General features: G+C 44.5%; 1 protein-coding gene across 15 annotated transcripts in view; it reads left to right on the forward strand.

The window, feature by feature from the left end:
• Nucleotides 1–14,551, forward strand: part of LOC139564908 (ELAV-like protein 3) — a 20,280-nt gene continuing 5,729 nt past the window's right edge. Inside the window, exons 1-7 of one of the 15 annotated variants that reach the window (XM_071384808.1) lie at nt 4–470; nt 7,762–7,981; nt 8,156–8,259; nt 10,588–10,741; nt 13,221–13,446; nt 13,600–13,653; nt 14,049–14,087. In XM_071384808.1, coding sequence (XP_071240909.1) covers nt 453–470; nt 7,762–7,981; nt 8,156–8,259; nt 10,588–10,741; nt 13,221–13,446; nt 13,600–13,653; nt 14,049–14,087 — 815 coding nt within the window. In that variant the 5' untranslated portion in view covers nt 4–452. Of the gene's footprint in view, nt 471–7,761; nt 8,003–8,155; nt 8,260–10,587; nt 10,742–13,217; nt 13,447–13,599; nt 13,654–14,048; nt 14,088–14,551 lie in introns of all 15 variants that reach the window. The other 14 variants (XM_071384796.1, XM_071384800.1, XM_071384798.1 and 11 more) reach the window with 14 other exon arrangements.

Genomic DNA, 14,551 nt, shown 5'->3' on the forward strand with positions numbered 1-14,551 from the left:
TCTGCCAGCCAGAAGGACGCATAAAAGAAGAACATTGCAGCAGAGGCACAGAAGGAGACTGCAAGAGGAGCTGGGAATATTACACACAGAACACAGCCGAACCATAACACCCTCCCCTGGACACACCCTGCTGGGGATCACTGCTTCTCTTTTTTCTGAACCGTCGCCCACGCCACTCGGAGAGAAAGCTCTCCCTCATCATCATCCTGAAGAAAACCCCTTTCTCCTCATTTTCACCCTACAGAGGACACCTACCAATCTCCAAGGGCTGAGATTCCCCTGGTGAACATTGTCTTTTTTCCTTTTTTCTTTTTTTTCTTTTGGATTTGGACACCGCCTCTCCACAGTAAATACACAGGCCAGCTAATATAAAGACCACAGATCATAGCATTGACTCAACCTACGGCTTGAAGACCTGCGAAACGAAGAAGGACCTAGATCACTCTCATTGTATGTCAAGAATGGTTACTGTACGTATGCCCCATTTTTCTCTTCTATTTGCAAGGATTGTGGATGTTGTAGCAGCAGCATGCATGGCATAGGCTACATTCTGGAGCGCAGACCCTTTGTTTTCCACTTGATTGTATTGTACACAAACATATATACATGCATGCATATAGCCCTATGTGTTAATACACATATTGAATATGATACAATATGGTATCTATGATAGGCTAGCTAGCTATAATACTGGTATAAACAAACACACATGTATTACACACAATATTCATAAGCTATAGTGGCCTAAATAGGCTTATACTACTGCTCTCTCGGTTATGGGATATTGTCTTGACAAGATTAACGATCGATGCTGGCAATTAGTAATGTCATGCTGAGCGATGCGCCACGGCTGCCTGCGCGAGGCTCCATCCCTGCCTGCATCTTCGACACTGGAGAGCAAAATGCTTTATTCTGCCATTTTATAGAGGACGATATATTTGCTTATCATAGGCCCACTAGGCTATATCAAAATCCATGGCTGCATTATTTGTATACACATTTTTCGATAAGGGCGTAGGGGGCAGAGGGTGCTGAGGCCGCGTGCGGCTGCTGCTGCTGAGCGGCGTAGAGAGTGGTGGGGGAGGAATGTCTTTCTCTGCCTGCCCTGCCTGGCACAGCACAAGGATGCTCGAGACGGATTTCTGAGACAAAACATGATGCCTCGGAGGCTGAGGGCCCATCGAGAGCAAGGCAAAGAAAAAGGGTCGAGTCACTCAGTGAGGGGGAGGGGGGATTACGGATACATTGGTTTGGATTGAATCAGGCAAGTCAAAATTCCTAAGGGTTCTTGTTGCGATGCAACTGAGAAAATGGGATGGACATTTCAGAGGCCGCGAAACGAGGGATGGCGACTAGCGTTTTCTTTTTTTACAAGCCCATTTTTACCCATCCGTCATAACAGTTCTTTTAAAAAGCTAGCGCCTATTTGAATCACGCCTGTTAAAGGGTTTATGTAGCCTTAGCATAGTTAAATTAGCCTAGCTCATAGCCGACGGCCGAATTGGGCGTGCCTCTGCTGGACTCGAGCGCATAATAATGGCACGCGCTGGCTATTGGTCTCAAAGCTTTCATCTCCAAACATCCTCTTGACTTAATGGCGCTGCCTCCAATTTATTCCTGTCAGCAGGTGGAATGATTTACCGTTGTATTGTTCTCATGGTTTATTAAAACTGGCGTGCAAGGAGCAAGCTAAATATATCAAATGTGATTAATTAACTACTTTTTATGCTCTATATTTATGCTTTATATAAAAGGCTATATATTTATCAGGTAGGCTTTATGTCTATATTCTATCGACTTAATTTACAGATTTTAATGACAGGTGCAGGTAGAACCCCATTTTCTATTTTAAATAATAGGCTGCTACAATATCCAAAGGGATATAATAATTTGTTGCAACCAAAAACCCAAATACGGCCATTTAGAAATGATACGCAATATAGGCCAACATAAATGATCGAATGACCATTCCATGGGACTTGGTAGCCTACTGCAATGCTCGTGTAGGCCCAAAATAAAATCTAGTAGCCCACATAATATAGCACGAGCACGACCATGTTTATAAACTGAAGAGCAGACTTATTTTGCAAGTCCTTAATCTTTGAGATCATAGTAATGCAATTATTTCAATCAATAGTCCACTTGATAATTACTTAGCCATATAGCCTCAATATGTTTCAGCTGTCCTTATTGAATAGTAGCCTATTTCTATTTCATCAGTGTTTGCCCGTGGAGCTGGGCTAACAGGCAGGCCCAGAGCCCAGTCAGCGTCATGCACGTAGGCCTATAGCTCCTGTCCACATGTTCCGCAGTCCTCCGTGAGCATTGCCTGTACTGCAGTGCCAAGCAAATAAAACAGTTGAGTCAGATAACCTTCCCGGGGCACTTCCGCGATTCAAGGACAAGGACAGCAGAGGCCACCAAGTGTAAACGAGCCTAAATAGAACTGACGCTATGAGTTTATAATATAAGATGTATCCTGTATTTACATGTATTGTCAAATTATTTCGTCTAGAAAATCAATCCACCATGGAGTATGACTGGAGGGCAAAATCAGGTTTAGCCTAAATAGATTTGGATTTATTTTGAAATACTCTATATTTACTTCTTCAAGATGGCCCATAGGGAACTGATATAGACTCGTAGGCCTACATAAGAATAAGAGACCTCAATTGCTATGTTGTCACGCAAACCATGCATGGTATAGCCTAGCCTACTACTGTCCTCGTAAATTGAGTAGCCATGGTCGTGGAAATAATACAGCACAAGGAAAATATCTACTAAACTGAGCGAAGATAATTTTATAGGCCTCATTTGATTTTTTCCCTCTAATATGTCCTAAGAATATATGTTGTACATTATTATTGTTATTATTATTATTATTAGGCGTATGATTGACTTACTGGAGCGAAATTATGTTGGCAATTGTGGCGTTCATTGTTCCGGGAGCGTCCTGCAGCCCCTGGCCATGACACAAAGCGCTACTGTTTACATTAATATTCATAGAGCTGCCATAGTCTCTGCGCGAAGAGAAGAGGAGGAACGGGTGGCTCTTTTGTTTGGTTGTTTCAATACCTTTATTCAGCAAAAAGGCGCTCGGGTTTGTGAATTCCTACAGAGCGCACATGTCTTGTTTTCACAAAATAAGGGGAAGGGGTAGAAGATGTTGCGTAATATAAATGCGAACATTTTTAAATGCGTGAAAAGAAGCGAATGAAGCATTTTGAAATGTTACAGAAAAGGCTTGATGGTTTGGACAATGCATTCTGGCCTCAAACGGAATCGCCTGAAAGCCACTCCCTACTTCAGCACTCTGGATAGCGCCCCTGGTTTCAACGAAAGCTACACACACAAACACACTCACAGGGAATTTGCAACATGTCTTACGTCTGTGTCATAAAATGCATTGACAAACGGGGAAATTATTTTAAAATATCAAATTTGTCTAATAATACACTGAAAGAAAATGATTGATATATATATATATATAGGCCTATTAAAAATGAGTGTTAGTGCAGAGCGTTAGTTACTGACTGTATGTAGGCTAAGGTTGTGAGTGTTGGGCTGTGACTTATGTTGTCCTGTTGTTTTACAGCTGCCACCATGATCCCTTTAAGCTGGAGAGAGTGTGGCTAATGCCTTTTGTTTAGGATAATCCTGTAATCTGTGTTATTTAGAAGGCCCATTTACAACCCCAGCCTAGAATCCACTTGCGATTCAGGCCTTCCAAAATAATGATTGATGTATATTTTAAAAACAAGGGTGAGAAAGAGAAAAAAGGCCTTTCTCTTGAGCTAAACCTTAGTTTAGTGAATTGCCTGTCTTTGGTGGTTCCATGAAATTAGATTTTCAAATGTATTTCCTCGTTTTCAAGTTACTCAAATGAGACTAATGCACTACCATTTTAGGCGGGTTGTATTGTGGTACAACAGTGTCTGCAATAGTGTTTTACTGATGAAAAAGAGAACCCAACAACTCCTAAATAACATGAAATATTCAGAACCTAGTATTTTCTGATGGTGTTGTTGCCAACAGGAAAGAACCTTTTTTAATTCTCTCTCTTACATTATCTCACTCAGAGATAGAGGTTATTTTCCACGACTCGCCCAGTACAGTGCGACTGCATCACCCATGAATGACTGTGTTGTCACCAGTGGTAGGACTAACAGGAAGTGTGTGTAGCAGTAATATAGTTCCCCATATCAGTGGGTAGATCAACAGAGGCCTCCTGACCTCCCATTCTTTGCTAAGAGAGAATTTGTTGTATTTATTTGTTACTGCCACAACCTGATTTATTTTCTCTTGGGTTGATTTACGGATAACAATCTTCCGAGCAATGTTTTTTTAATGCTAGGAATGTTCCTGAACATGAAAAGAGTCGATGCCAAGCACATTTGACATTATCAGAAGAATCTAATGACAAGTCCCTTTTTAGAATATAGAGAGCAGTCTTGACTCCAATGTTTGGACTCCAATGTATGGACCTGTGTTTGATTCCATTAGTACACTTAGGAACAATGAGGCCTAGCATGAGAATCTCAGTTCTATCTGAGCCCAGTCTTCTGGCTGATACAATTACAGTGATTTCCGTAAAGGGTAATCACATCACATGCTTTGACCTTTATCGGGACATGACAAAATCTGTCCTGAATACTGTATGTGGCAGACTGCTGCTTTTCCTCTTAGGACAAGTCTTCACCTTCCATTTGTAGGAAAGCAACAGCAGTCATGTATATAGACAAGGAGAAAGCCAATTTGAAGAAGACGACGCTGCCAGTATCTGTATTTACATTTGGGTCATGTAATGTTGCTGTGTATTGTAATTGAGCATTGTCAAGTGTAGGTGGTCTGTGTGCTGTGCTCGCTCCACTCGGAAGGCAGAGAGAGGAGAGGAGGTAGGGCTCTGGGCTCTTGTTTGCGTGCGAGTCTGGGTCCATGTGTAGGCGATGCTGATGATGCAGTCCATTAAATATTAAGGGAGATCTCTCAGGTCCTAGAAATAGAAAAAGAAAGGCACATCTAGTGCCGGGACAAGGAGAAGAAGAGCTGACCCAATCAACAGCAGAAATCTGAAAGTGTTGGGGGTTGTGTGTTTAATGCGTTTGTGTGTGGTTACTCTCTTTGTTGTCATTCATCATGATTAGCAACAGAATTAATGGACAGAATTAGCCTATCAGAGGGGGGCTGGTTGGGCATTTATCTATGACCTGATGGGTTATTGCCTACATCCTTGCCATATCAGTACTTGGATATTGTTATGGGTGTAGTTGATATTTTCTCCTAATTTCTTTGTAAAGGCTAACATGTTCTGATGAAAATTACGACTTGTTCTATTTGTAGCATCCTAAAAGCACTCTATTCTGTTTTTCTCATCCTCCTGCTTGTTGGCATGGAGATCTCAGGGTGATGTTAGATGTTGCTTGTGTCAGCCAGTCTCTCCCTCTGTGTCTCTGTGGCCAGTCTGAGCCTGGGAATTATATAACTTTAGAACTTGTCACTGTGGATGCCTGGACTGCTATTTCAGTTGACAAATCAAATTTGTTGGGATTCGGTGTCTTTCTGCAAAGGGCTGTAATATTTGGTCAGTTCTGTGGCAAATTCAGAAAATATTCATATTTCTTTTAGTTTCGGACGTTTGTGTGTTACATGGTGACACATATTAGATAGATACATTTTATGAATCTATTTATCATACCCATGTGGACTATTTGTTCTTTCCCATTATGCATGAAGGATGATCTTTTAACTGGGTATTGTAGAGCCTTCTGTCCATGTTCTGTTCCAGTGCAGTACATAGATCAGCAGATCATACTGCTCTAGTCGAGACCAAAGAAGCCCATAACATGTGTACTGTATGATGGATGGCTAGACTACTTTGCAGCAGCTCTCATGTGCTGCTTAGATATGTGTGTTTGCAGTGTTTTATTTTTAGGCTGTCATAATTCACTCCCTTTCCCTCTCCCTCTTCCTCTCCCTCTGATGTTCTCTCCCTGTCAATGTCAATTTGACTTAAATATATTCTCTGCTTCCGCAAAGCCATCGAATATTAATACATGGAGAAAAACAATATCTGCCCAACAGAGATGGATTATTTCGTTCTCTCTGCCTCTATCTTTCTGTCCGCGCACGCACGCATGCACCCACGCGCACGCACACGCACGCACACACACACACACAACCAGAAGTCAGTCAGCCATTAGCAACAGTCTTGAAGCCGCTGTTACCTGGGCAACATGGTTAAAGGTACAGCTCAAGGCAGAAATCAGGTTAGACAGAGGAGAGAGAGAGACAGAGAGAGAGAGAGAGAGACAGAGAGAGAGAGACAGAGAGGGGCATGAGCACGGAGGGGGGAAACAAGATGGGGGACACTAAGAGCTACAACAGGGCTTGGGGAATATCATCAAAGCAATGAATGCTTTTAGAGTAATATGTCCATAGCAGGGGAAAGGAACACTACTCAGTCTCCTCCATTAAGTTGAATGGATAAACATCAAAAGAAAACCCTGCCACGCAAAAGGGAAAATGACGAACATAGGCTATAACCAAAACAACAGACAAACAGTAGTAAAGCTGCTGGTAATATTGTATCTTACTCAAATCATTCTAGAAGCTTAGGCCACGCTGTGAGACCTCTGGAGCTTTGGCGGTAGACGCCTTATAACACCCACCAGTCTGAGACCTGCAGTCACCATGCCAGCCAGGCTCACAGATACCAGCTTGAATAATGGTACTTATTTAAACCACACTTTCCAGGTACACTATACCAGGAAATGGAACAGGGAGACAAAATGAATATTTGTATCAGTTTGGGTGGAGCCCAGGAGGCCAGTAGTACAGGGAGGACATCTTTGTACTAGCTTGTTTACACAGTCTGTCAAAAGATAGTTATATTCTAGACAGAATGGTGAAAAGGAGGAGCGGATGAATGGAATAGATGGAGCAGGGAGAGAGGGAGAGAAAAGAAAAGGAGAGATAGCGGGAAGTTTAGTTTCTGACCTGCACACACAGCTGTTCCATGAAGACAATCCCCTGTGGGTCAAATTAAGCAACATGGTGTACTCCAGAGCAACACACAATGACACCAACACACCTCTAGTGGGCACAAATACACACTCACTCATTCCATCCACTCGCACAAACAAGTTTGAGTCGGAGTCACAAACACGCACTTCCAAAAGAAAGTGAGCACACTAAAACCCAGAATGTATTTTTCCGGTTGAAACGTTCCATGTCGCTACATGACAGCCTTCAGAGACGTTAGGCCTGAGCAGATTAGACAATGTCACTTTCTCTTTTGTCTGCCATGTCAACCTCCCCATCCCAAAGCCCACTGCCCCACCTGCCCCACCACCACCAATACTTAGGACCCTGTAATGATGTAATGCTGTTTGACCCTGTGGCTGGATGGATGGATGGATGGAGGCTGGTGGATGGGAGGAGGAAACAGAGGAAAAAGGACTGTGACATCTGCAGGGCCAGAGGCAGCGAAAGAGAGAAAGAGCGGGGGAGGAGAGGGGGGGGGGGCAGGGAGGGGGTAGAGAGGGGTCTGTGTGTAGCCTACTGCTATCCCTGCCTCGCATCCTTCCACCCCCTCAGCTGATGTCTGACCTCTTCCCTAGCTGACAATGACAGAGCGGACATTCATTCAATGAGTCTATATTAAAGGCCTTCTAACAACACCCCACCATTACTCTACTGTGTGTTATTACTGCGGATGTATATTATTTGTACACAGGGTTCTATATTCTTCCTTTTCCTCAGCAGATAATCAGCACCATGGAAACCCAGGTGTCCAACGGTCCGAGCGGAACCAGCCTGCCTAATGGGCCAGTCATCAGCACCAACGGTGCCACAGACGACAGCAAGACCAACCTAATCGTCAACTACCTGCCTCAGAACATGACCCAGGAGGAATTCAAGAGCCTATTCGGTAGCATCGGAGAGATTGAATCCTGCAAACTGGTCCGAGACAAGATTACAGGTATTCATGATGCTTCAGCAGGTACAGTTGATGAATAGACAGACAAACAAAATAATATTCTAGTTGGAGGATAACAAATAATCACATTCAGCATATGTACCTGTAGGTACAGTTATTTTGGTGCAAAAACAGTTTCTAAAGGACCATTATCGATATCTGTTTTCAACGATTTAGGCCAGAGTTTGGGCTATGGGTTCGTAAACTATGTGGATCCCAATGACGCAGACAAGGCCATCAACACACTCAACGGTCTCAAACTGCAGACCAAAACAATTAAGGTAAGAGCACCTCTCCTTCCTGCTTTTCAACCTGCGCCACTCTCCATCTTCTCTGCTTCAATGCGCTGTGGAAGACCAGGAAAGGCAGGGAGCAACTCAAAGAAAGGGAGGTGGCGAGAGAGGCAGATGTGACAAGAGGGGAAGGAGGAAAAAACAGGAGGGGGTCGCAGGAACAAAGGAAGTGAGCAGAACAAGAAATGAGAGAGGGAGAGTGGAGAGAGGGAGAGTGGAGGTCAGAAAGCAAGGGGCTAGCAGCATGCAGAGGTGATTGTGATGGAAATGTAATCAGGGAGTCTCACTGTGGGGCACGGGGGTCAGTTCAGGCTCCCCCATCTGCCTCCAATCTGGCCTAATTAGGGGGCTTCTTTGTCCCCAATATGGATGGGGGGGAGGAGCGGGAGGGGGAGGAGGTGAGGGGGCAGATTAAACACTACTCCATCCGTCCCTCCGGCCCCCTCCTCCCACCTGATCAAAGTAAATCATAGATTGGGATAAAGTGCAGGCTTAGTTCAAATCAGACTTCTGAAAGACTGGGGCAGAGAGAGTCAACAGCATCAGGAGCTGGGTTGGGCTGTTGGAGTTATACAGACAGGTGACAAATCATATTGTTAATCATTATTTGTACAATATGTTTTAGTTACATTACTGTACAAATACACATATATTGTATTTAGGGGGCAATAATATCATTATTACTACTGTTAGTAATATAATATCAAAATAATTGGGCCGATATAAATTACAGAAAATGTATACATTTTATGGTTGTTATTAATATTGTTGTTAATGTTGTTATTACAATTGTTAAAATATGTATGTTTTTATATTATCAGGAGGGCTATTTTGAAAATCAATGATTATTATACAGCCATAAAACAATGACCAAGCAAATGTCATATTTCCACCAAAGCATTGTAAGATGGAGGGAGGGGGCAGGAGGAGTAAATGGTAGGGGGTAGCTTGGGGAACAGAATGCCAATGGCAGGATTAGGGGCCATATGGGCTGCAGGCACCATCTGTACTGTGGGAGAGACAGGGAGAGGGTTAATTATAGGGTAGCCTCCGCTACCCCTCTCCCATTCTCTAGCACCCCCAATCACTGCATCACACACCCTGTCCACGCGCACTCTACACAATACTGGAGTCCTGCACACTCACTGCACCATTTAGAATGAGTAGAACTTTATTCTCTACACTCAATGGGTCAAATACATCCATCGGCTATGTGTTGTGCGAGGCATGATAATACTCAATATTGTCTGGACATGTCAATCTAAATGTTCACTGTCACTAGAAATGTCCCATATTTATATCTAAAACACATTCATTCAAGTTATACTGTACTTGTATATGTGAGTATGAGTTTATATAATAAGGAGTGAATGTTTTAGTGAGTTGACAGTCGGGGATGCTGTCTTGTGATCTATTTATATTGTTTGCTGGTTGCCAGTGGAGCTGTTCTCCCTCGAGGCTGGAAACAAAGGAAAGAGGCAAGACAGGGAGGGGAGATCAGCCTATCTCTGGCAACACTCGCTCCTTCTCCCTCCATCCGAAACAAACAGACAGACCACTCACAACAATGCACTGACTCTCACTATCTATCATACTCTCTCACTGGCTTTCATACACGCCAACACATGAATATGTAGACGTTTTCATAATCAATCTAAGTCACACTATAGTCTCACCATAGAATACTAATGTTAACTTTGCACAACGGTGGACACAATCAGTCACAAAGCGTTCCAAAAAACAGTCACACACAGACAAAAAAAGACGAGTAAAATGAATATTCATGCATTGCTACAGGGCCAGCAGCATACCACCCTGCATCCCACTGCTGGCTTGTTGCTGAAGCTATGCAGGGTTGGTGTTGGTCATTCCCTGGATGGGACACCAGATGCTGCTGGAAGTGGTGTTGGAGGGCCAGTAGGAGGCACTCTTTCCTCTGGTCTAAAAAAAATATCCCAATGCCCCAGGGCAGTGATTAGGGACATTGCACTGTGTAAAGTGCTGTCTTTCGGGTGGGATGTTAAACAGGTGTCCTGACTCTCTGTAGTCACTAAAAGATCCCATGGCACTTATTGTAGGGGTCTTAACCCTGGTATCCTGGCTAAAATCACAATCTGGACCTCATAATGTCACCTAATCATCCCCTGTTTAAAATTGGATCATTCATCTATTCTCCTAGGTTGTTGCTGTAAATGAGAATGTGTTCTCAGTCAACTTACCTGGGTAAACAAATGACTATATGGTTTTATGTAAAGATATGGGAAACCTTTGATTTGATATCAGTGTTAAAATGTGTGTTTCTTTGATGTGTTGTAGGTATCGTACGCCCGCCCCAGTTCAGCTTCTATCCGTGATGCCAACCTGTATGTGAGCGGTCTGCCTAAGACCATGACCCAGAAGGACATGGAGCAGCTGTTCTCCCAGTATGGACGCATCATCACCTCCCGCATCCTGGTGGACCAGGTTACAGGTACAGCCTTAACTCACTTCTGGCAAAAACTGACCCCTACTCCAACCTACCATTAGCCTATTCTAACGTACCCCTGACCTACTCTAACATACCCCTGACCTACCCTAACTCTACTCTAACATACCCCTGACCTACCATAACTCTACTCTAACATACCCCTGACCTACCCTAACAGACCCCTGATCTACCCTAACATACCCCTGACCTACCCTAACTCTACTCTAACGTACCCATGACCTACTCTAACATACCCCTGACCTACCCTAACTCTACTATAACATACCCCTGACCTACCCTAACTCTACTCTAACATACCCCTGATCTACCCTAACGTACTCCAGACCTACCCTAACTCTACTCTAACATACCCCTGATCTACCCTAACGTACCCCTGACCTACCCTAACTCTACTCTAACATACCCCTGATCTACCCTAACGTACCCCTGACCTACCCTAACTCTACTCTAACCTACCCTAACTCTACTCTAACGTACCCCTGACCTACCCTAACGTACCCCAGACCTACCCTAACTCTGACCTACCCTAACTCTACTCTAACGTACCCATGACCTACTCTATCATACCCCTGACCTACCCTAACTCTAACCTACCATAACTCTACTCTAACGTACCACTGACCTATCCTAACTCTACTCTAACATACCCCTGACCTACCATAACTCTACTCTAACATACCCCTGACCTACCCTAACAGACCCCTGATCTACCCTAACATACCCCTGACCTACCCTAACTCTACTCTAACGTACCCATGACCTACTCTAACATACCCCTGACCTACCCTAACTCTACTCTAACATACCCCTGACCTACCCTAACTCTACTCTAACATACCCCTGATCTACCCTAACGTACTCCAGACCTACCCTAACTCTACTCTAACATACCCCTGATCTACCCTAACGTACCCCTGACCTACCCTAACTCTACTCTAACATACCCCTGATCTACCCTAACGTACCCCTGACCTACCCTAACTCTACTCTAACCTACCCTCACTCTACTCTAACGTACCCCTGACCTACCCTAACTCTACTCTAATGTACCCCTGACCTACCCTAACTCTACTCTAATGTACCCCTGATCTACCCTAACTCTACTCTAATGTACCCCTGACCTACCCTAACTCTACTCTAACATACTCCTGACCTACCCTAACTCTACTCTAATGTACCCCTGATCTACCCTAACTCTACTCTAACGTACCCCTGACCTACCCTAACATACCCCTGATCTACCCTAACATACCCCTGACCTACCCTAACTCTACTCTAACATACCCCTGATCTACCCTAACGTACCCCTGACCTACCCTAACTCTACTCTAACGTACCCATGACCTACTCTAACGTACCCCTGACCTACCCTAACTCTAACTCTAACCTACCCTAACTCTACTCTAACGTACCCCTGACCTACCCTAACTCTACTCTAACGTACCCCTGACCTACCCTAACTCTACTCTAATGTACCCCTGATCTACCCTAACTCTACTCTAACGTACCCCTGACCTACCCTAACTCTACACTAACGTACCCCTGACCTACCCTAACTCTACTCTAACGTACCCCTGACCTACCCTAACTCTACTCTAACATACCCCTGACCTACCCTAACATACCCCTGATCTACCCTAACGTACCCCTGACCTACCCTACCCTAACTCTACTCTAACGTACCCATGACCTACTCTAACATACCCCTGACCTACCCTAACTCTACTCTAACATACCCCTGACCTACCCTAACATACCCCTGATCTACCCTAACGTACCCCTGACCTACCCTACCCTAACTCTACTCTAACGTACCCATGACCTACTCTAACATACCCCTGACCTACCCTAACTCTACTCTAACATACCCCTGATCTACCCTAACGTACCCCTGACCTACCCTAACTCTACTCTAACGTACCCATGACCTACTCCATCATACCCCTGACCTACCCTAACTCTACTCTAACATACCCCTGATCTACCCTAACGTACCCCTGACCTACCCTAATTCTACTCTAACGTACCCATGACCTACTCTATCATACCCCTGACCTACCCTAACTCTACTCTAACGTCCCCCTGACCTACCCTAACTCTACTCTAACGTACCCCTGACCTACCCTAACTCTACTCTAACGTACCCCTGACCTACCCTAACTCTACTCTAACGTACCCCTGACCTACCCTAACTCCACTCTAACGTACCCCTGACCTACCCTAACTCTACTCTAACGTACCCCTGACCTACCCTAACTCCACTCTAACGTACCCCTGACCTACACTAACTCTACTCTAACGTACCCCTGATCTACCATGGACTTATCCTTACCTACTCTAACTTACCTCCCCCTAACCAACTGTAACCCTACTCTAACCTTTCCCATCTCGTTGGACCAAGTCAGAGTCATGACTCACCCCTCAGGTGCTAACATTAGCTTGCTTTCTGACCCCGGAGCAGGTATATCGCGAGGAGTGGGCTTCATCCGGTTTGACAAGCGGAACGAGGCGGAAGAGGCCATCAAGGGCCTGAACGGCCAGAAGCCCCTGGGCGCAGCCGAACCCATCACGGTGAAGTTCGCCAACAACCCCAGCCAGAAGACGGGCCAGGCCCTGCTCACCCAGCTGTACCAGACCGCTGCACGCCGCTACACTGGCCCCCTGCACCACCAGACTCAGCGCTTCAGGTACTGCCCCCACCACCACCCAATCCCTGCTCTGACCTGTCTGTCATCTGACCTGACACACCTGCCCTGCTGGAACGAGCACTACGGCGCTCGCTCATCCTATCTTCCTCTCTTTCTCTCCCTCTTTTTTCTTGACTTTCTTTTAAACTGCAGCCTCATCCCTCCATTTGGAAAGGGACCAGATCCAAATAACAGCACAAAACCAATGTAAGAGACCCCCAATGTATCAAAGCACAAATCAAATGAAAAGAAAGCAAAGTGCTCCAAACCAGTCAAATAACATAGTATCTACTAAACAAGATGAAGAAATTACATTTAAATAATCAGACAATGCAGATCTCCAACACACACACACACACACTTATCTGCACATTAACAAACTGATTTGCATAGTGCGTTGTTGTGGTTCGCCAAGGCTAGGACGTGCGCTCTGTGATGGGTTGCTGTTGGGATAGACAGAGTGCTCCTCTACAGTACAGTGATGGGCGCCCTCTGGAGGCCAGCTGGCAGAGGAGCAGGAGCTGCATGTGAAAAGGCCTTCCTCCTCTCAGACCTCACCACTAACGTCTCCACCCCCTTCATTTCTCCCTCTTGCGTTGCAGACTCGACAATTTACTAAACGCCAGCTACGGAGTCAAGAGGTAAATGCCAAAGGTGTACTTTGTCAAATAAAAAAGATACAAAAAAAATACATCCATGCCTAAGAACAAACCTCAAACAAAGTGACTGGAATACCACCTGCTGCCTTCACCTTGAAATGACAGATTATGCAAATATTCCCTAATTCCCTATTCACACTGCCCATTAAACAGAGAAGTTATGTAACAACCAGTCCAGACAGTATAACAAATCTAAATATGCTAAACAGTGTCTGGGGTTGTCTAACAGCAGGGTATTCTGGCATGGCTTTGTTTATAATCCTTTGGTTCTTTTGGTTTGATTACGTAATGGAACTGATGTGTGTGTATTTCTTTATGAACTAACATTATCAGTTTTGGTTTTACTTTAATGTCCCTTTTATTCCACCAGCATGGACATACCAGATTGCGTTTGCGTCTTCTTCTGTTTGCTCCAATTTTCCTATGATTTGATTGGAATTTGCTTT

Source organism: Salvelinus alpinus, chromosome 36, assembly GCF_045679555.1.
Source record: "Salvelinus alpinus chromosome 36, SLU_Salpinus.1, whole genome shotgun sequence".
NCBI classification, from domain to species: Eukaryota; Metazoa; Chordata; class Actinopteri; order Salmoniformes; family Salmonidae; genus Salvelinus; species Salvelinus alpinus.